The sequence below is a fragment of the Rhamphochromis sp. 'chilingali' genome (genome assembly GCF_963969265.1).
Source record: "Rhamphochromis sp. 'chilingali' genome assembly, chromosome: 15".
Classification (NCBI taxonomy): Eukaryota; Metazoa; Chordata; class Actinopteri; order Cichliformes; family Cichlidae; genus Rhamphochromis; species Rhamphochromis sp. 'chilingali'.
In genome coordinates, this window is record NC_137942.1 from 17,562,142 (window position 1) to 17,585,044 (window position 22,903).

Sequence of the window (22,903 nt, forward strand, 5' to 3'; positions counted from 1 at the left end):
GTGATAGCAGTCTGCCGTTTCCTCACAATTGCCAGGCTTGCGCCACAGAACTTTGCTGCCTCCTACAGGTCAAACACATTCTTTCAGCAAGAGTAGCTGACTGTGATTATCTTTTTTTTTTTGCCCATTTTGATTTTTAATGCTTTGTCTAAAAGCATGAGCATGCCCTTGTGCCTTTAGGGGTTTAGAATATCTATCGTAATCACACATGGCAGATGGAATTTTTAAGGAAAACTTAAGAATATTTCTAAAGTCAGAGAGTCCCCTTGAATTAATTTGGTTATTTAATAAATCTTTTTACAAATATTTGGAACAAAAAGGACTTGACAGTAAAACCGGGCGTGGCTGATATTTGGAATTCGTATGCGGCACAAGTAAGACGGGTTTTTAAAAAGTATTTAGCAATGTGCTAGGCAGGCAGACTATCTGTGCGAATCTGAAAGGAGTGAAATACATATATATCTTACGAAGTACCCTTCATTGTTCCAGCTAAGAAATCAAAACCACAATTTCCCTCAAAGTCGCCAAATATATTTCACATACTGTTGCAGTGAATAGTCCACGCCTTCTAAATCGTCAAAAAGAGGAGAAACAACCAGTTAGTACAACTTACGCCAGCTCTAATGCATGCATGCTCAGTCCCCCGCCCCCGCCCGCAGCACTTCCAATTCGTCCTCCTCAGCAGTGCTGGGGCCTATTCTTAGCTTTGAGTGGACATGAAAGACTTCTTCAAACGCACCTTTTAAGCGTCTTCATTTGTGAAACTTAAAATAGACGGCTCTCTGGCTAAGGGGACGCATTTTCGCATCCCCCTTCTCGGTCTCAGTTATCTTATGCTTCAGATTTCGATGGCGTGATCATATAAAAGCTCACCCGGAGCGCCGTGATGGTCACTGCAGTCGACTCGGGTCTTGTCTGTGTCATTCGTAGCCTACAAAGCAAAGACACAAGAGGTGAGTTTGAATGGAAAGGAGAAGGGAAACCCGGGAGCCACATCATCACCTGGCATCTTTGAGAAAACACTACATTTATTTATTTTTTAAATTTATTGTTAATTACGCTTTAAATCGGGACTCCTTACTGCGAGGCAGCATCAGAAGAAGGAGATGAGTTTTGCGCTTTCTTGCCGGAGCGTCATCATCGTTGGCCACATGGATTACTGATCAGACGTACTCGCATCTTTAGAGTTGCAGCTTCAGAAAGAGGCGCAATGAATAATTTGCCCTTTCATATTTGGAGTGGCTCAGATTATTTTTGGCAAGAAGCAAACTTACAGATGTGTGATTCTTCAGATGCTGCCAATGTTCTAAAAGATAATATTATTAATAATAATAAAATAATAATAATAGCCTGGGATGGTCACCTATGGACATTAAGCCCAACTTTAAAAGCTTAATAATGGATTTTATTTTTATTTTCCCAGTTCACAATGGCATTCGGAGGTGTACTAGTTGAGGCTAACATCACTGCAGCCCTGGATGCGTGCAAAGGTGATTCCCTCATCTGCGATCACAACTCACCTTCTTTTTTGTTCAGCTGCGCTTGCTTTGTGCGAATTTCAGTAACAACCTGCGCTACTTTCAGACGGCGGCACATTCGACCACAAGAAGTTCTTCAAGTCCTGCGGCCTTCATGACAAGTCCGCAGATGACATCAAGAAGGCCTTCGCCATCATTGACCAGGACAAGAGCGGTTTCATTGAGGAGGACGAGCTTAAGTAAGAAAGTTCATACAAAAGGCGTTGTTAGGGTTTTGCTGTTGTTGTTGATTTGACCTTGGATGCATCATAATGAGTGGCAGGAGGCTGTAAGCACAAAACCATTCAGCCACTAACAGTAGACTACAGTAAGCTATGTGTAGCCATATTTAACCCATGCACTGGTTTTATATAACCAGAATGATATATTTCGGTTAGGTATGGGTCGTTTTTTTGAATGAATATTTTGCTTTGATTTTATTTATTTAGCTAAAGAAAACAGCTTTTTTATGCCTTAGTTGACTTGTATCCAAACTGTACTCTCTGCAGTCAGATTGCATGTCTTAGCCAATGAGAACTTGGGTCTGTGAACTCACTGCTCACCTCTGTCTGCAGGCTGTTCCTCCAGAACTTCAAGTCAGGTGCACGCGTCCTGAACGACGCCGAGACCAAGGCTTTCCTCGGTGCCGGTGACACCGACGGTGACGGCAAGATTGGCGCTGATGGTATAAAAAATAAATTAAAAAAATTCACGTGCACCACAGTGAAATTCCTCTTTGGATGTTTTGTTTTTCCTGCTAACGGATATGTCACAGGTGTTTTTCCTTCTGTCTTTTTGCAGAGTTCGTTGTCATGGTTAAGACAAAATAATGGTGCCAAGTGATGGATGGAACAACAATGACCACAGCGAACTCCATCTCGTCACCCTAATTTTTATACATTTGCTTAAAAGACGTTTTCTTCTATGCAACACCTGTCCAAAATGATGAAAATGCCGCTCGGTTGTGTTCATGTCTTAAATACGAATTTTGCTTATTGTAAAATCTTTGATGATGCTCTTTCCAGGAACGATCGATCAAAAAGAATAAATATTCTTTTGCTACGGTGTTATTGTTTCCTCTTCCCATTATTATTATTATGTTCGTGTAATAATACGAACATATATATATATATATATATAAAAACACCCAGCACGCCCCTGCGGGCGGTTTATCCTTCAAGCTCGGGTCCTCTACCAGAGGCCTGGGAGCTTGAGGGTCCTGCGCAGTATCTTAGCTGTTCCCAGGACTGCGCTCTTCTGGACAGAGATCTCCGATGTTGTTCCTGGGATCTGCTGGAGCCACTCGCCTAGCTTGGGAGTCACCGCACCTAGTGCTCCGATTACCACGGGGACCACCGTTACCTTCACCCTCCACATCCTCTCGAGCTCTTCTCTGAGCCCTTGGTATTTCTCCAGCTTCTCGTGTTCCTTCTTCCTGATATTGCTGTCATTCGGAACCGCTACATCGATCACTACGGCCGTCTTCTTCTGTTTGTCTACCACCACTATGTCCGGTTGGTTAGCCACCACCATTTTGTCCGTCTGTATCTGGAAGTCCCACAGGATCTTAGCTCGGTCATTCTCCACCACCCTTGGGGGCATCTCCCATTTTGACCTCGGGACTTCCAGGTTATACTCGGCACAGATGTTCCTGTACACTATGCCGGCCACTTGGTTATGGCGTCCCATGTATGCCTTGCCTGCTAGCATCTTGCACCCTATATATATATATATATATATATATATATATATATATATATATATATATATATATATATATATATATATATATATATATCCAGTGGCGGTCCTAGCCTGTTTGGCGCCCTGGCGAACACTCCCTCTGCCCCCCCCACCCACCCACCCAACACACACACATATGAAGAGAGAGAGAGAGTATGCATAGTATGCAAACGGCTACCAAACAGCCATCATAATTTGTCATACAATGAGAACACAAATCAACAACTGACAATGACTAATTAATATTAAAATCTGTAACATAATGTATTGTTTGGAGTTTAGTCTGTTACTGTTACTATTTTTTACCATTTCTTCTTGGAGCAACTGTAACCCACATAATTTCCTTAGGGATTAATAAAGGCGGCCTACATGGACGAAGTGAAGAATCTGGCATCATGGTGCCAGGACAACCACCTTCTATCCCCAAGCCATCCGGGCCCTAAACACACACACACCCACCCTCTCACATCATCTATAATTGACTGAGACAGGACTCTCTTCCAGACACTCTTAAATCCAGGCACAATGTACATTTCAAATTCCTTTAATTTTAAATATGTTTATATTGTCTATTCTGTAAAATAGTCAGATGTCTATTCATATTAATGTACAGAATTCACCTGCTTGCTGCTACTACTGCACATTCACCCAATGTATATACTATATATATATATATAAGGTTCTTCCTCTAAGTAACGGATGACCTGCCATTATCCAATGACACATCTGCTTACCTATATCTTTTGCTCGTTTCTCCTCCTCCTCTTTTCTCTTTTTCTAAACTGAGCACCTGATGGCTTTGAACTTTTCTTGTCCATCTTCCATCGGTTTTAATTTTGCACTCCAGTATGAACACCCATCCCCCAACCCGAGGATCACCACAACATAATCTAATAGACCTACACCTTAGTTCACAGATTCACTTTGTCTAAGGTGTATTTCTGGGATTTCGCACAACCCAGAATTCAAGTCATGAATACATGATGGGCTTGGATTTACATCATTATGAATGAAATGTGCTCTATTTGGAAGCAGCCGGCCCCCCACCCCTTTCGGCAGGTTGTGTGTGAGACTTTAAATCATCAAACTGTAAATTATAAATTTTAAATTGTTATTGATCCCTTTACCCCTGGTCCTAAAGTGTATATTTATTTTCTTACTCTTCTTATATTTATTGTTTGTTTACTTGCACTGCTGTAACTGGAGCCTCGTTTCTCTATATACTGGACTGTATGTAGCGGAGATGACAATAAAGTTTACTTTGACTTCAGCAGCGAGCAGGCGCATCGAGGGCTCTCGCGCTCACTTTTCGTGTATAGAATTTCGAAAAAACATCGTTGCAAATTATAAATTTGTATTATAATGGCTGGTGTTTTCGTGTTTGTTGGTTTGTTTTTATTTTGTTTTATTTTGCAAGCTGGTTATTAGATGCTGCTCCAGCCAGCCAGAGAATCCCCCGCCGCCCCGCTCCTCCACCCTCTGCCGCAAGCAGCAGGCGCCCTTACTCCCAGCAAATGGACGATAGAAAACCGATCGGTGCCTATGCCATTCCCAATATGCGCTGGCTGATGTCGGGGCAGCATGAGTACGAGCAATTTTTTTTTTTTTTTTGCCGATGCCCGTGATGCCGCCCCGGGCAACCGCCGTGTCGCCCGTATCTAAAACCGCTACTGTATATGTCCGTGAGTAAAACACGTACTGCACACACAGCGAGCACACAAGTGCAGCCTATGTAGTGTTCACAGTTCATGTAGTTCCACCCTACTGCCGTTAGATGGGATACGTTCTTTTTCAGCAACCTAAGCCAAAGCATTTAAAAAAGTGGGGTTGGGGCGGCAACATAGCAACAACTACAGTTGCAGTGCTGTAGTATTTACTGGCTACTTTTATTTACACATTTTAGAAAGTGAAATTGTACTACATAAATATATTTCAGTTATATATCAATTAAAGGAAATATTGGCTTAATGCAATGAAACGTACATTGAACTTTTGATTTGTTCTTAATTGGAGAATAGCATCGTTTAAAACGAATACCGACTGACGTTGTTTTCATTGTTTAGCCGACCTTTTGCATTGCATTTTTTCCTCTTTTTCTTGTAGTTTCGTAAACTTTCATTGCGTAAGACCCGCCCAAGGGGCAGTAGGATGTTAAAGAAATTACTGTTAGCTCACAGGACTAATGTCCTTGGTTCGAATCCACCCTTCTGCTGGAGCCTTTCTGCAAATTAACGTTTTTTTTTTGGCTATATTTAATGAGTGCGTGAATGTGAGTAGCCTATAAATGTTTGTTTGTGACTCTGTGTTAGCTCCGCGAAAGAATATTAGAAAATGTAAATAAATAAATAATTGCCCAGTAACTGTAGAGTCTGCCAGGTATCAGTACGACGTATGACATCATGTACCGGGTGCTGATAAAATCGCACCACTGCTTTTAATCCGGTGTCCCGAGTCTCGTTTTCACACACAGTGGATGATTAAGTTTCTCTTTACCTTTTCTGTGCTTCACTAGAACCTAACTGCAGACAGTCGGACATCACTTGTTGAGAGGAGAAGGCCCCATTAATAAGTTGGCAACTGGATTAGGTGGCTGACGGTGACAAACCGTCGGAGGTAAGCTTTTAGGATGCTGCTAAAGAAGTGAATAAGAGCCACTGAGCGCATGCTGTGTATAAACTTTGTTCACCACGCATTTAAAATAATATAATAAAAACACTAAGACTTCCCGTGCATTATACGACACACGGGAACACAATATGTTACACAGAGAATCACTACCTGCCCATCCTGATGTAATCAACATCTTTCATTTGCCACACATGAAAAATCTACCAAATCAACCTTTCCATCTCAGTTTTTATTCATTTATTTGATAAAAAAAAAAAAGAAGGTCTGAACAAATAAAAGTCTGATCATTTTTGTGTTGGGAATGCGACGCTCTCCACTGAAAATGTTTTTCTTTGGGTTTGGAAGAAGGTGGTGGGGGAGGGAGTACTTTGTCATACCAAACACAGTACACGGGCCACAAATTTGACAGCAGTTTCACACCCTCGTGCTTTTAAATAATGTTTAAATGCGATCTTTACGCACATGTCGCGATACCTCTCCAGTGCAACTTTACCTGCTGTTCGCGTTCGCCAGCTGATGCGCGAGGGAGCGCATCCCTGCCAAGATTCGCCCCGTGCTTCAAGCACGCGTACGTTAAGAATCCGACTTCAACGTGAAAAGTGACCTCGAGGTATTGTGACCGTTTGGCTAGAATTAAGAATGAAGCTCGGTGTCGGGTTGCAAAGGTCTTGGGAATAATCGGGAAAAGCCGGATACTGTTTTGTATGATGTAATAGTTAGCACTCAGGGTTGTGGATCCAGGGATTTGACTTCAACTCTCCGTGGGATCTTCGATTAATTTGTCGTTTGGAGTTTTAACTGATGCTTTTCTGTCCACGTTGATAGCTTTGAAATTGTAAGTGTTCATCTCCAAACCACCCAGGTGCTGGTTGCTACATCTGTACAACTTCACCTCCCCCTTATCTCATGGAGAGATATAACCTTCTTTTCCGTGTCCTGCTGCAGTGACCAATCTCCCAGGGATGTGCTTAATGACCCTTGCATTAGTCTGTGTGTCAGACCAGGACACAAACGTCCTCGGAAAGGCAAGCCGACCTGGTCGTTTTGCAACTGGACAAATCGTACAGGAAACAAAATCCAATGTGCTGCTCTGACTTTGAGCAAATCACAAAAAATAAACTCTTAAACTGTAATTGATATGAAACTAGTGCTTACCGCTGTTGTGTTTTTTGTTTGTTTTTTCTTATAAATGAAGCACTGCACATTATGCATCACCAGGGGCGCAGCAAATAACTCTGGGCAAGGTGTATTAACTGTCTCTGTGGACCCCCTTCCTTTCCTCATTACAGATCTTTTTTTTTAAGCAAATTATTGTGTATACTGTATATAGCAATCTGTACTGACCATTAATGTTGCCGGTAATAAGCTGCTTCTATAACCCTAACCCTTCTTCCTGTGAAGCAGAAGACAGTCTGACAATAAAAACACTGAACCTACAACGCTGTGTGTGGGTCTTTTATCGTGTCACACAGATTTTTTAAAATTCCTTGTCTCAAGCCGCTCACTTCCAGCGATCAGCATTTTTTAGTAATTCCAGAATCCCGATTGGCTCTTAGCGCCTACCTCGGCTTTCTCAGGGGCAATTCCAAAGCTCTGGAATTGTCTCCCTCATCAGATTAGGTCATCTACCTCACTTACATTATTTAAATCCCAGCAGAAAACATGGCTCTCCTCATCAACTTTTTCAAGTTCAGACTAATTTTAACTAATTTTCCCCTACGTGTCTTTTTTATTATTAATATTTGTTATCATTATTATTTTATGTCACAATTTCATTTGCATAATTTTATTACTAGATTATTTTTAGGCCTCTGTCAGTGCGCCCCAGGGTGGCTGTGGCTACAATGTAGCTTGCCATCACCAGTGTGTGAATGTGTGTGTGAATGGGTGGATGACTGGATGTGTAAAGCGCTTTGGGGTCCTTAGGGACTAGTAAAGCGCTATACAAATACAGGCCATTTACCATTTACCATTTTTAAGTTTATGTTTTTCATTTTTATTTAGGTACTTATTTATTGATACTACTGAAGCATTTATGTGCAGTGCTTGTGCACTCTCAATTTAAATAGCCTTTTGGCTGACTCGGCATGCTGAAGATAACTTGGTAATGTTTTCTCCTCCATATCTTGATTGCTTTTTGGTTATACCTGCTTTTTCTACACCCTTGTTGGCCAGTCTCCAAAAAATTGTTCCTCTCTACTGATTAGTGAGGTGTTTGGGCAAAACATTTTCTGCTTGCCCTCAGTTTTTCAACCATGTTCCTCTGTGCCCATCCTCCCCATTACCCTCAGAGCAACCTTCATTTTCCTCCCTCTCTTCACTTCCCTGAGCCATTATCTCATCTTATCGCTCACTATCTGCTACAAAGGCAGACCTCCAGAAGAATAAAGTATATAGGACTGATATTTACCCATTAACCTGCTTACAGCCTCGTGCTGTCATACTGTTTTCAGCCTGTTTGGTACTAAAGTACATGAGAGGTTGAGCCAGATCATCAGGGCATACCATACTATCTTGGTAATCATGAATGGTTAAACAAGTGTCTAAACATGTTTATGTTTACAAAACAGCAATACTAAAATTGCAGTACCTTGGTATGGATGTCAATACAAATGAATGCTTGGAATAACTTTTAGTTGCCACCATGTGAGCTCATGTTGTGTTATGTCATTTGGAAAGGGATGTGCTGCTGCTGCTTCTATGGCTGTTTCTGAAAGACTCATGCATTTGGTGTTAAGTTGTGCTGGGTCATTCTGATATAGGGTCACACCTGACATTGGCTCACTGTCTTTAGTAGCTGCTGACAGCTAAATTATTCTTAATCTGATAGTTGTGCCCTGCTCACATTTCTTTTAAAGATATGTGTTAACAGCCGACTTCCCACAGTTTGTTTTACTTCATTTCTTTCTTTCTTTTTTTTAGAAATAATATTTTTTAAGACAAATACAACTCTTTTTATGGCTTGCATGGGTCACTCCTGTCATTGGGCCCCTGATTATTACGCCCCTGTGCCTACATTGTCGCGGGATAGTGGCAGAAGGGGGATGACTGCCCGTCCCTTAATGAGCACAGTTGACAAAGCAGTTCAGAGACACTGTACCGGCGTCCCTGACATTCACTTCTGAGCATGTGTTTCAGGTCGCTTTAGATATTACTGGAGATGATGTGAGCCCCATTTAGCATGACCCCATGAGGCATACATGTGGACAGACTGCAGAGCATCATCTGCAGAGCAAGTTCAGGTGTTGATCTCTGAAATCATCTTTTCCGTGAAATCTTATTTTGCTTTAAACAAGCTAAGATGACATACGAAAAGACATGCGCAAGACTACAGCAAAACAGACTTTTAACGTTGGGATTCCCATACTTACTCAGATGTCATAAAAAGAGCATATTTTCAGAGGAGTACGGTGGTTGGGGAGTGCTGCAAGTAAAAGGATACGTGCATGAGAGGGTGGGATGGGGACCCTCTCAGAAACAGCAGGATAAGGAGAAAAGCAGCATTTACTGTATAATCCCGGAGGTTAGAGGAGGGACGCTGGGATAAAAGGAGGGAGTGGAGGATGGGAGGAAGAAAGCGCTCTTAAATTAATATGCTATTTACGAGGGCGTTACAGACGTTCACGTTCCGGTCTCTCTGCGCCTGGGCGTTATAAGTAGTAAAGGTTAATTAGTTAGCCGAGAAACTGGATCAGGGGCGGGCAGTTAGAATTTGATCCATAGACGGGTAACCCAAGCAATCCCCATTGTCACGGCAATCAGACCTATATAAATCCGTCTTAACGGACACCAGCCACCACATAACCTCATCTCTCTGCTGGATCGTCTACCTGGGAGAGAACCCCCTTAACACGGTGAGTTGCTGCGCCAAGTCGGGCAGGAAGTTAACTGCTTTTAGAAAAACTGAAAAGTTTTGTGTGAGATAATTTTTTTAAATTTTTGTGTGGTCGCCTAGTTGAGTGACAGGGCAAATAATTGCGTCCGTAAAAGTTGTGACTGACTCTCGCCGTAGGTGGCGGGGAAACAAGGGCAAAGCGAGAAGCGAAACGTTCATTTGATCATTTTTAATTTGTGGTAGGCTGCTTGAGTGGCTTAAAAAGGTCGCAAAGAGAAAACCTATCGCAGTTTTACGGGCTTTTTTTTTTACAACTCTTTAAGATCGAAGTCTTTCATTGTGTAAGGATGCTGTTCCGTTAACTCCATGCCGTACTTTTCAGTAACTTCTCCGTAACAGTGTTTCCACTTGGGCATCTTTTGCCAGTCTGTCTGTCAGTCAGTGTCAGCTTAGAAGGTTTGTACTGCACCTGGCTTAATCTTAATAATTCACCATGGCTGTTCCTCCTGCAGGAATAAAATGTCGCTCTCATCTATCCTTTCTGCTGATGCCATCGACAGTGCTATCAAGGACTGCCAAGGTATCGTTTTCCACCAATATGTTTACAGTATGGAGATTTTCTCCCCCTGATATATTTACATTTAAAAGCACACACACATAAAAACATAAACAGAATACAAGGACACACATATATATTTATATGTGCAAGTAACTATGTGTAAAGCCCATGGAAGACATAAAAAGTCTTGACATAAATGCACAGAAAATATATAAAATATAAAAGGTAAAGATCCCAGTAACTGGCCTCCCAGCGTCCAAAAAATAAAATAAAGATACAACATTTGAAACGGTGATTTTCTTCATGATGTGTACCCTAAATAAGAAGATTACGTGTTTTATATCATACTTAATAATACCTTGTTGGTTGTATGTTATCATGTGTCTGTAATTTAAAGTCACATAAATAGTCTGAGGCTTTGCAGGTATTATAACAACTTTGCTTTAATACCAGTTTATTGAAAAATACCTGACATTACTCATTCATATATTAGTATTTACCTGTTTAAGTCAGTTTAATGAATGGAAGGCAGACTTTGGAGTCATCCACCAAACTCACTGTGATTTATTTCTCCAGCTCCAGACTCCTTCTGTGCTAAGAAGTTTTTCCAGATATGTGGCCTCACCAAGAAGAGCCCTCAGGATATAAAGAAGGTTTTTGGGATTCTGGACAACGATGCCAGTGGCTTCATCGAGGAAGAAGAGCTCAAGTGAGTGAGAAGAGAGTTCATAAACTTTTTCCCCCCCTTTAGTGCAGACAGGATTTAACAGAAGAAGCAGTTCAACTGGCTTCCTTAAAGCAAAATCAAATTCATGTGCACTTATTCTTTTAGAGATATGAGAGATTTAGAGAAGAGGATGCGCCTCAGCATTAATCTATCAGACTTTGGAAGGCTGACGTGAAAGCTGGAAGAGCAATTTATAATATTCTGGGAAATATATTCAAGTTGAACAATGCAGCACAGCAGTCACATATTTTTACCAACCCTCAGTAAAAGACAGACGCAAAAAGCAAACCTAAAGCACAACGAGACAATGTTAATATAAGGTAGGTCTTAAAGTGTGGGTGCTGTGGCTGCAGGATACCACACAGAGCAGCATCTAAGGCTGACGACTGAAGCCGGTGTGATAGGCCTACGCTTGCATTAAAATTAGCAACATTTTCACTTACTTTGCCTTTTATCCACTTGTCATTGAGGAGTGACTCTACCTTTGGATCGTGTTTGTCCCTGTTTGTGCCTACCAGGTTTTTCCTCCAGAGGTTTTGTCCCGGGGCTCGTGTTCTGACAGATAAGGAGACCAAGGCTTTCCTGAGTGCTGCTGATGATGATAGCGACGGTATGATTGGAGCAGATGGTGAGGCAATTCATACCTATTTGACATATAATTCCTGAATTTGCATGCTTGCACACAGTTTTTCTAGAACATTTGTGATTTTAGGTTTATAACTGGCTATACACTCGAGTCAGTTGCAAGCTGTTAACTTTGATATTACAACTGTGCCATCAAACTGTTTCTCTCTTCTGGTATAAGATTGCCATAGTTGCTGCACGGAAAATAATATTTTAATATATATATATAAATAATATTTTTGTTACACTGAGCTACATCTTACTGATCCATGTTTTTCCTCAACAGAGTTCCAAGCCATGGTCTTGTCCTAAGCAGCTGGATTCCATGACTCCATCTAGATTTTTCCTCCTGCCATCCTTATCCAACTGCTTCAGGGGCTTTTACTGTAGTCAACCTTTGTCCCGCTAGTTAGATGAAGCCTGAATGGTCCAAAGATATCTATGTTCTTCTCTTATTTTTAAGTAGCTTTCTTCTAGATAGAGTCTAAAGCTGTATTGTTCAAATAAATGTGCAAATTAACAAATTACAGAGAAAAATAAAAGAATAAATCCAGGTCATGCATTTCTTTTCATTATTTATAAACAAGTGCAGATCTCAGTGTGTTTCAGTATGTCCTCTGCTTTGGGATGTCACAGTGCAGATTTGCAAGAACAGCAGTTCAAGCACTGAAATATTTTACATGCACAAGAAGAGCTCTAATTAACTCTTATTGTATGGGGATTTATACTGCATATACACATACCTGTATGGACACAACACACGTAAACACCCACTTACAATATTTCATTTACAGTTTGGAGGTGCCCTTTAAATCTTTACTTACCCTGATCACAGCAGTAAATGAGACAGACAGTGTCAGTGTCAGGTATATGAGAACTGACACAAACACTGTATGTACAGTACCACTGTAGTTTTGTGTGTGTGTGTGTGTGTGTGTGTGTGTGTGTGTGTGTGTGTGTGTGTGTGTGTGTGTGTGTGTGTGTGTGTGTGTCACAGAGAGAGAGAGTTTTAGAACCATAGAGCTAACACAGGGAGAAACCAGAAGAGGTGTCCTTGATGACCACCTGAGTGTCACCGTGGTTGGATTGGGTGACACCTGACCTCAGCTTTGCAAATAAACCCAGCTACACCTTGGTGCTGCTCAGGCTAGGCAAACAAAACACTGCACATGCTGCACATAATATGCGATACATCAGCTAAAATCAAGAGATTAGACACAGATAGCAAGAAAACAACCAGTTTTAAATAAGCACAGAAATTTGCTAAACAAATTAATTGGTGCACGTTCATTTGAAGCCAATGGGTAATGAGAATAGTCACTTTAGATGTGGGACAACCTGCCAAGCTCTCAGACAGAACTCTGGCCACCTTACAACCATCATCACAACCCCTACACCCTGAAGACTTTAAATAGCACACTGATTTTTCATTCTCTGCACTTATAGGATTTGGGGGATTAAAACTAACAGCCACCTCACTATTCTCCGGCCCGCTAGCGGCGCCAAAATACAGAGTAGCAATTTTTTTTCAGGGCTTCCGCATTAGTATCATTTTAATTATGTGTATATTACAGGAGGAACCTGACTATTAGAGCAGACACCTGCCACTCCGAACCACAGTATGGGGCCTACTCTGGCATTAGCTTGATGTCACAGTCACAAATGTAGTCGTGCAGTCACACATTTAGATGCTTGATTCACAGGTTTTTTTGGGACGAAATGCTTTTTATTCCTTCTTTCTCTACTGGACTCATACAGACCTGTTCTTCTAAAGTCAGGGACACTTACAGTTTAATAGGAATAAACACAGTATCAGAATAAACCAATAAAGGCCATGCAATTTAAAACTACACTTGCAAGACCAATCAGTACAGAGCAGAGAAGAAAAAAACATAACGAGATAAACAAAATAGTTAAGTCCAGAATTAAATGTGATAATCTGCAGTACTTTTTGGCATATGTGTAGTACAAAAAGGTAAAGGTGTGCTAAAGGGAAACATTTGAAGGTTAGACTGATACACATGAAGGAAATAAGAAATCAACCACTGGATTCAATTCAGTTTTATACAGCTTTGTTTGTATACTGTCAACTCGCGACTGTAGCCTCATGAATGATGTACGGTAAAAACACTACAATATTAGAAAGAAACACCAACAACCACATTAAGAAGCCCTTGGCAACAGTGGTAAGGAAAAACCCCCTTTTAACAGGAAGAATGCTATGACTGGTTGGGGATGAGGGAAAAGAGAAGAGAGCAGAGAGAGACAGGATAAAAGTGAGAACGAGCCAGATGTTAATAATAAACTAATGAAAGCAGTAATGGTGCATAAACACACAGGGAGTGAAAACAGATGAGTAAAGAAGAAATGTCCAACCCATTCTAAGAAGCCCCCCAGCAGCATAAGTCTATTGTGGCATAACTAAGGGAGGGTTCAAGGTCATCTGATCTACCCGTAACTATAAGCTTTATCAAAAATGAGTTTCAAAAGTAGAGAGGGTGTTTGTCTCCTGAATCCAAACTGGGGGATGTCTCTACAGTACATGGGCTTTTGAAAACTATAGGAACCACAACTTTTCCTGCAGCCTGACAGTGAAGTGCTCTGATAGGATAATATTGTCCTATGAGGTCTTTAAGACATGACGGGGCCTGATTATTCACAATTTTGTATCGGAGAAGGTCATTTTAAATTTATTTTTGAACATAACATTTAAAAGTATTATAAACTGTGCAAAGTTTAAAAAACTATAACCTTGACATCACTCCAATATGGAATTTAACTGGATAAATGAACAATTGTGTGTGTTAAGCAAACACATCAGCAGATATACTGTATTGTGACACGAGCACTGTACAAGCACAACAGCACTTGATTAGATTATCATGTAGGCTACCCTTAGCTGCTGTTATGAGATTTGAATTCTCATCTCTGCAGACGGGGGGTGGCATGGAGGGCAGACTATGATGGCTGATTGCAGGACAAGGTTGGGGAAGCCAGTAGGTAACACAAGCCAAGGGACACACAATAAAGCTGTGACCCCTGCAGGTCAAGAGCTGCGAGTGGTAAACAGGAAGGAAATGTGAGCCAACAGGTAGACGCTGACTGCTGGATGTGCTAGTGTGGGACAGCACTATAAGATAATGTGACACGCAGATTACGAGGACTCAAGGGCAGAGGGATGAAAAGCAAAATATGGAGATGTGTTTTGCTGAGAGAGAGGGGAGAATAGGAAAAAATGTCAAACGGCAGCAGATTGATGTTCTTTTGGCAGCACTATCATTGAAACTAATGTTCAGATGTATCGCACACACATTTAAATCTCCTTTTGCTGCATGATCTGTTGATGGGCAAACAGCACAAAACACCAAACTAATAAATATAATTTAAAGCAACATGAAACTGATGTTGTCTATGCCAAATGACTATTTCATCTGAATGTCACAGCAGAAATTGGGTGCATAAGATCAGACAACATATTTCTGATCTACTATTGTCCAATTTTGGTGAACCTGTCCAAATTCTTGCCTCAGTTTCCTGTTCTTAGCTGATGGGAGGGGCACCTGGTATGGTCTTATGCTGATGTAGCCCATCTGCTTCAAGTCTTGAGCATTCAGAAATGCTTTGTTGCATACTTTGGCTTAAAGATGTAGTTACTTGTTACTGCTCCCTTCCACCTTGAACCAGTCTGGTCTCCTCTGACATCAACAGGGCATTTTCACCCAGAGAACTGCTTCTACCTGGATACTTTCTTTTTTTTTTTTGGACCATTCTCTTTAAACTCTGAAACAGCTATTTGGGAAAATCCCAGATTAGTGGTCTCTGAAATACTCACACCAGCCCATCTGGCACTATACAAATAATTAAAATCACCCTTCTTCCTCATTCTGATGCTCACTTTGAACTTCAGCAGGTCGTCTTGTCCATGACTACATGCTTAAATGGACTTAGTTGAACCCATGTGATTGGGTGATTAGATATTTGCTTTAACAAGCAGCTGACCACAAGCACCTAAGTAGCATATAACCATATAAGCATATAAGTAAGTAAAACCTTCTCCAGCTGCAACATTAAAGTGATATACATTTTGTATAATGAGTACTTTATGTTCTTTATGCTAAACTTGTGGCTTTTACTTATGTAAAAGTAAAAATAGTAAAAAATGTTGTTTGATATAAAACAGTTTTAATGTGATATAATTTTAAAAAATCCTGGAAATGATCATGCCACTGACACGTTAAGATTAAGATACCAAACAAAATCAGATGACATAACTGCCAGATGAAATAAAGTAAGCAAGCAAAGTTACTTTAGCTGTTTAAACCGTTGCGTGTCTGCTACTACTGTACCTGGCATTATGCCTGGATTAGCCCTTTGGGATGGACACATAGGCTTAGCCTGCTTGTCTGTATGGCACCTCAATAATTGATGCCCTCGCTTCATTGTCACCAAAAACTCATATCAAGAAAGGAGTGTCAGGCTCACCTTACTTATTAAGTCTGTGTGAAACTTTAATGTGCACCCCATCTTCAACTGAAAACAACCTGATGTACTTGGGCAAACCAGAGACACTAAACCCTGCAAATATCTTCAGGATGTCCAGCTTCTGCTGTGAAAAATATTGTCCGCATTTTTGACTCATCCCCAGTCTTTTAGAACTTGAAGGTATCAGAGATGTTGCTACCTGATAGTTTGTGCAAAGAGGTGCATCGTAAAAGATTTAACCGCCGTGTTAGGATGACTGAACGGGCTTTGTGAGCTCTGTGGAGGAACTCTATCCATAATGCAGGGGATGACAGCATTGCCTCTGTTCCCCAACAAGCATTATTTCTAAGCCTCTACTCATGATGTCTCTGTGAGGCTTCTTTAGAGGAAGGTGGTTTCTTCGAATTTATTTCCATACACAGTTGACATAACTGGTTGGCAGTTATGTTAATCATATTTAAAATATAGTTTAAGGTGTGTGTCTGTTAGCTAGAATAAGGCAAGTGTGCAATTTGAACTAAAAGCCACACCCTGTTTAAACCACCGAGCAGCTGTTGCATGTGCTGACGCATCCTCAGACTGATTAATGGCTGTCATGAAGAAGTAGACAGGTACTTTGCAGACCTTTTCAAGTAAGAAGGCACAATGAGATAAGGTGACGACTGTGATCCAGGACAAACCTAGAGGCCCAATAAAGAACGCTCGTGCGTAGGAGTTTGGTTAGTAAACACATTGCAACGTCCGTAAGTGTCAGTAGATACCAATCAGCTTCAAAAAAAAAAAAAAAAAAAAGACATCCAGAAACTCAGACAGTGCTTATGTCTCCATCTGAAACTGAAATTTGGATACTTTTTTACAGCTTACTGTATACACCCATAAATTATTGCTTATATGCTGATCCTTTTGTATTATTTTGTCCTTTTAAAAGTCTGTGATTCTTGGTTAAATCCTCCTCTCCGCACAGCCATACTCACCACAGCTTGGACCTGGACAACCATGGGGAAAAGCACTGAGTGAAACTAAATTAAATTCATGTGATTTTTGAGGGGAAGACCACCAAGCATGAGTTTTTAAACTTTAGTTTACTGAAATGTATCCTGTATCCTAATGTGAGAACTGATGCTATGACATGATCAATTTGTTCTTTGACCTAAATGCACCCCTATTCTGAAGCATGCACTACATTTATAAATTGTTATTATAAGCATCTCAAAGCAATCATTGCCAACTCTTCATTCCCTCGTTGTTTAACACTGTCAGCTGCTCAGCAGGACTGGGCCTAAGTATATGATAGCACCTACCTTAATCTCATACTATCTACAGCCTGACAGACTCCCTTGTTCAACATGACTTAAAAAACCACTGTGAACTGTCAGGTTTCAGTTCCTCCTCTGAAAAGAAGAGACTATAGTCTCAATTTCGAGCTCAGGTCTTATAGGCCATCAGATCTGACTATTACATCAGGATTAGTGCCAGGTTTGCATCAACACCACCCCACTCCTTCACCTCAACACTCAACCCCTTCTTCCCTCTCTGTTGTCAGACTTCAGTGAATAGTGAATTATTCAGGATTAACAAGTAGTTGCAACATTAAACTCAATCGTGCTGTTTTTCATTAACCATCTCTGGGGGCAGTGGCTGGAGAGGAAAGGATGCTGCTCATGTGTGAAACAGTACTAAGAAGATTCCTCTGACAGAGAGGTGACAGTGAAGAAGGTGACTGCAAGGGGACAAGTCAAAGGAGAAGCTTGGTGTGCGTCAATGTCGTGGGCTCCTCGACTGCTTCCTGGTAATGGATTGTATTGCTAGGTTTGACTGACGCAAAAGATCACCTGAGATCGAATGACACTGGCTAGACTTGGCAAATTGATTTTGATTGGTGTCACACGTTTGATGCTGTAGAAATAAAGCTGGGGTGTTTTTTGTTTTTTTAGCCCGAGATTACAAAGGTCCTGGTGTCGAATGAGACACATACAAAAAAGGAAACAATACATAGCACTCACATATTCACAAATGAAAAATGTTGAACAAATAGTTAAAGATTTCTAGAGACATAGTCTGTAAGAAAAACGGTAAAAATCCTATCATTTTGCCAGGACTATATTGCAAAATGTAGTCACCATACTATAATTTATTTGACAGTTTTATACTATTTTATTTTACAGGAGGATTTTTTATTTTTGTCAGTACAATGTTCTAGTTACAGCATTTAAAGAAATAATAGTTTAAATTCTGCACTATCCATTTAGTGAGTTTGTTTTAGGCAATTTTTACCGTAATTCTGTGCTTTTACAGTATATATCTAGTTTTACTGTAACGTTTACAACAGATTTTTACAGTAATAGTGTAATTTCCCCAGTAAATTATTTTGTGAAAATGTAGTAGCTGACATAACAAATACTTAATACTCATCATGTCTATAAGTGTCCCATATGTGTTGTAGCATTTTTTTAAATGTTGACATTTATTTAAAAGATAATGTTTACATTTACAGACATATTAACAGTCTTAATATTGTTTTCCTAAAAACAATGATTGCATTTCCAACGGAAATGCAGTGTATTAGTGGAAAACCCTAACAAAGCCAGCTGCAATCCTACTGGTGAGGAAACATTAGATCCCTAAAATAATTCAAGAAGCAAAATAGAGAGAGTGACCAACATTTTAAAAACAAACAAACATGGCAAACATCAAAAACTTGTCTCAAAGTGCATCTCTTCAATACATTTCTTAACACGAAAAGCACACCAGCTCCAGGTCCTGATCTGTAGCAGTATCAACAACAATGAGTTTAAAAGAACAAAGAGGTATAGCGAAAGGACAGGCAGATGAATGAATTAGGGGAGACCGGGGATAGTTGTAACATTTTTGACATTTCTGTCTGTAAATTGGAGCTCTTTTAAGGTAGTGGATTCAAAATGTAATGCAAAGTATTTACATGTCTCTGCTATTAAATAGTGCAGCTATTTTCTCTGCAGCACAATTACCCATTGCATGGTATGGCCTCAAACACAAAGAGTGAAATGTTACAATTAACCCCATAGTCTGGGTTAGTTGTAACATATCCTGGGGTAAAATGTAACACAATGAAATAAGGGTACTAACAAAACATTAACATGTAATCTTTGTTTATTCAACACATGAATGCACTTACATCCATTTATGTAGCTGTGTGTGTGTGTGACAGAATGCAGAAATCTAGCTTTTGAACATATTCCAACCCCCCAAAAAAGACAAATTATGGAATTTTCTGCAACTGAATATTTCATTAATTTTGGTTGGTCTTCCTTGAGTTTGGCCTCATTGGCTCAGTGGGCATTATAACCTACAACTCTTGCACCAATTTTGAACATAACAATGAAGCTGAAAAAATGTAGTTGTTCACCAGCATCGCAATTCCATTACTTTTTATCATGGCTTGGTGTGGTTTGCAGAGTGCTTCAGAAAGATGAGGAAATCTGTTTCGTGCACCCATCCTGATTTATTTCCACTACCAGTGCTTCCTACTGGTCCATCTCTGACACAGTGGTCTGCATAATGTATGTGTGGGAACACAAACAGTGGAGGAATTGTGTTGCCAATGGCATTAACCACATATACAAAAGCGACCAGTGAACCTCTCTCTGCTGATGTCGTTGCCCCAACTTGTTTAATATAAGTTAAAGTAATAGTGTGGTAAGTTGTAACATCTGCATTATTGTTACAACTAACCCAGACTGTTGCTGTTACAACTGACCCAGACTCCTATAGCCATGAACTAGCCAACATTACAGCCAACGGCTAAAACATTAGCACTAAAGACTTACACAGAATTTATCCCCATAGACATTCAAATAACATCATTTAAGTTTGATGAGTTTAACTGCAAAGCAGATAATGCTATTACAAATTGAAATAAAGTAGAAAAACTTACTTTTTGGCATACAAATTACTTTTTTTCATGTTAAATTGTCTGTGTTTGACAAAATGTGCTGATTTTTCACATGTGATAGCAGAACTGAATTGGGCATGTACAGGATGAATCACATCATTTGAAACTTAGCCCTGATTGGAGAAACTGGAAGTGTTACAACTGACCCACGTTACAACTATCCCCGGTCTCCCCTACAGTAAGTCCTACATAATGGGCAGAGATGCCCAGAAATTTTTCTACCCAGCCTCATCCTCTCGTTCTTCTGCAAATCGCAGAATGCTTTGCTGTTAACAGAATGTTACCATATTTTTGAAATACATTCAACTTTCTGTAAAATCACTGTAATGATGAATTAAATTTACACCATAGATAGATAGATAGATAGATAGATAGATAGATAGATAGATAGATAGATAGATAGATAGATAGATAGATAGATAGATAGATAGATAGATAGATAGATAGATAGATAGATAGATAGATAGATGCTTTAGCTTTAAATATGCATTTTTAAGCTAAAAAGTTAAGAAATGTTTGGCATAAATCATTGCTCCCATTTTTTTTACTTAGTATAACCATCCTCTGATTTAGATACTTTTTCACATTGCTCTTGCAAAAAAAAAAAGTGTGTAAACTATCTTGAATAAGGACTTATGAATACTGAAAAAAGCACAATAAACCTAGAAAATTAGAGGATCAGACAACAGAAACACAAGAGAAATATCCTATATAACAATATTTCTGCAGCATATATTTCTGTAGCCTAATGAGTCAAAACGTTATGAGCAGCTAGTCTGTTGGCTACTGACCACCTGCAGTAAACTTCTATGAGAAATTATACCATGGCGCCCTCTACTGCATATCAAAACGAGTGGATTTAATATACTTAATCTGATGTGGCACAGTCTAGATTATTTACTGATTATTGAGAAGATTAAATAACAATTTTGGTTAGAATAATAGTCATGTTTATTACCAAATACCTTAAATAAGCAATATCTGACCAATGTAACATCAGTAGAGATGCTTGAAAATACTTGGAACTTTGTAACATCAATTTAAGCAATAAAATGAGACCTAAGTAAAGAAATGATGGAGACAGAAATGATACACAGAGTCAAACAATATATAAACAGAGCTAATAGGTTCAACAGTGGATTGATTGCCAGTCATCTGCATTGATTCAAAGAACGTCAGATGTTTTCAATCTGTAGTGAATTTGGTCACATTCGAATTCATAGTGGAAGTAAGAGAAAGGAAAATACTCATACAGGCCTATAGTAACTCACTAGGTCTATCAAAACCTAAAACGGGAGCATTTTTAGCTTGTTGAAATACTGTCTGATAATTCATCGTTGCTTCAACATCAACATTTGAGGAAAACATGGTCTTCACAGCACACTGAGGAAGTTTTCAGTGGCTACAGATGGAAGTAGTTACTGGGATACAAAATAAAGTAGAAGAGGTAAGAAGCAGGGGATCCAAAAAGAAAGAACAGATGTTTATTAGCAGATTAAGAACTCGATGCACTTAAAGAGTTCAGTTTTCACGAGACACTGTTATCATTTTTGGGAAACACAAACATTAAATCTAATCAGTATCTTGTGCAGAAAATACAAAGATGTAAGAAGAGATATGATTTGAGGGGCGAAGGGAGATGGGAAAAAGAGGGGATGTTTCAAAATATGCATCAATGTGGGGAATCAGTAGAGAGAATGAAGCTGATCTTTAGAAAGCATGAAAATTTAAAAGCATTTGGACTTTTGTTAAAACTGTACAGAAAGCATTACGCAAAGAATAAGAATGGTGGGTGGCTATGCAGAAAGGGCCTATGATGCAACTCAAAAACATTAAGAAATCCCAGCTGATGTAAAACTCTTAGATGTAGAAGAAGAAGAGCTACTCTTCAGGTACTGTTGCCTCTAATCACCACCTTTGTTTGTATTCAGAACTATGCAAAAGTCTTGAGCCACTAATTATTTCTTCATATTTCGTCTCCAAAGAGCCAGAATTTCTTGTAATTTTTTTTTACAAGTATACTTTCTGAAGCTCCTTCAAAGTATTTTCTTTGGACATTTCACTCATTTTAGGTCCAATCCTTGTACCTGACCCGTTTTTTTTTGGTTTTTGTTTGTTTGTTTGTTTGTTTGTTTGTTTGTTTGTTTGTTTGTTTGTTTGTTTGTTTGTTTGTTTGTTTGTTTGTTTGTTTGTTTGTTTGTTTGTTAAGCCAACTTAACACTGACTGAATTATTCACGCAGAAAAATGTGCACCACAGAATTTTAAATCAATGGTGACAAAACTGATTATCATTCAGCCATCTTTTAGCTGACATTTGAACATATCCGATGTATTGTGCTCTCTGATATGGATGGGTACAGTGTTTTAAATAAATGCAGACTGGCCAAAAGAACTGTTTCTCAAAGGATTAATACAATCATGTCAAACAGTCAAACATCTTGTCATTTGTGACTTCTACTTATCCCAGTGATAAACAGAGTAAATGCCTGTTTATGAACCATTTTCTGTACACATGACAAACATTGATGTATTTAACAAGATTTTCAAAGAGGAGTAAACTGTACTTCTGTAAAATTAAACAGTGGCGATAAAAACATGGCCAGGTAATACGTCTGGAAAGCATCTGATTGGGAACTGTTTCATTTTTCAGCAATTAAAATTAAACCACACAATGGAACATTATCAGTCCCTGACTGTCCTTTCTGGAGCATTATTGAAGCAGTGTGAGATCATCTTAACAGAACACAAAATTAAAGGCATCCACTACTTGGCAAAACAATCAAATAAACCTTTGCACAAAGATGAATAAAGAGCTAAAAGGATTTTTGCATGTAGCTCAGTCTGTTGCAACATGAG

General features: G+C 39.6%; 2 protein-coding genes across 2 annotated transcripts; both read left to right on the forward strand.

Annotated features, from left to right (window-relative positions):
• Positions 1–667: 667 nt before the first annotated feature.
• Positions 668–2,578, forward strand: LOC308410851 (parvalbumin beta-like). The gene is made up of 5 exons (XM_080904501.1): positions 668–953; positions 1,424–1,490; positions 1,585–1,717; positions 2,093–2,202; positions 2,319–2,578. The coding sequence occupies exons 2-5, from the start codon at positions 1,430–1,432 to the stop codon at positions 2,345–2,347; spliced, it is 333 nt and encodes a 110-aa protein (XP_080760627.1). The 5' UTR covers positions 668–953; positions 1,424–1,429; the 3' UTR covers positions 2,348–2,578.
• Positions 2,579–9,652: 7,074 nt separating this feature from the next.
• Positions 9,653–12,181, forward strand: pvalb8 (parvalbumin 8). The gene is made up of 5 exons (XM_080904505.1): positions 9,653–9,742; positions 10,236–10,303; positions 10,859–10,991; positions 11,528–11,637; positions 11,920–12,181. The coding sequence occupies exons 2-5, from the start codon at positions 10,243–10,245 to the stop codon at positions 11,943–11,945; spliced, it is 330 nt and encodes a 109-aa protein (XP_080760631.1). The 5' UTR covers positions 9,653–9,742; positions 10,236–10,242; the 3' UTR covers positions 11,946–12,181.
• The last annotated feature ends 10,722 nt before the right edge of the window (positions 12,182–22,903 follow it).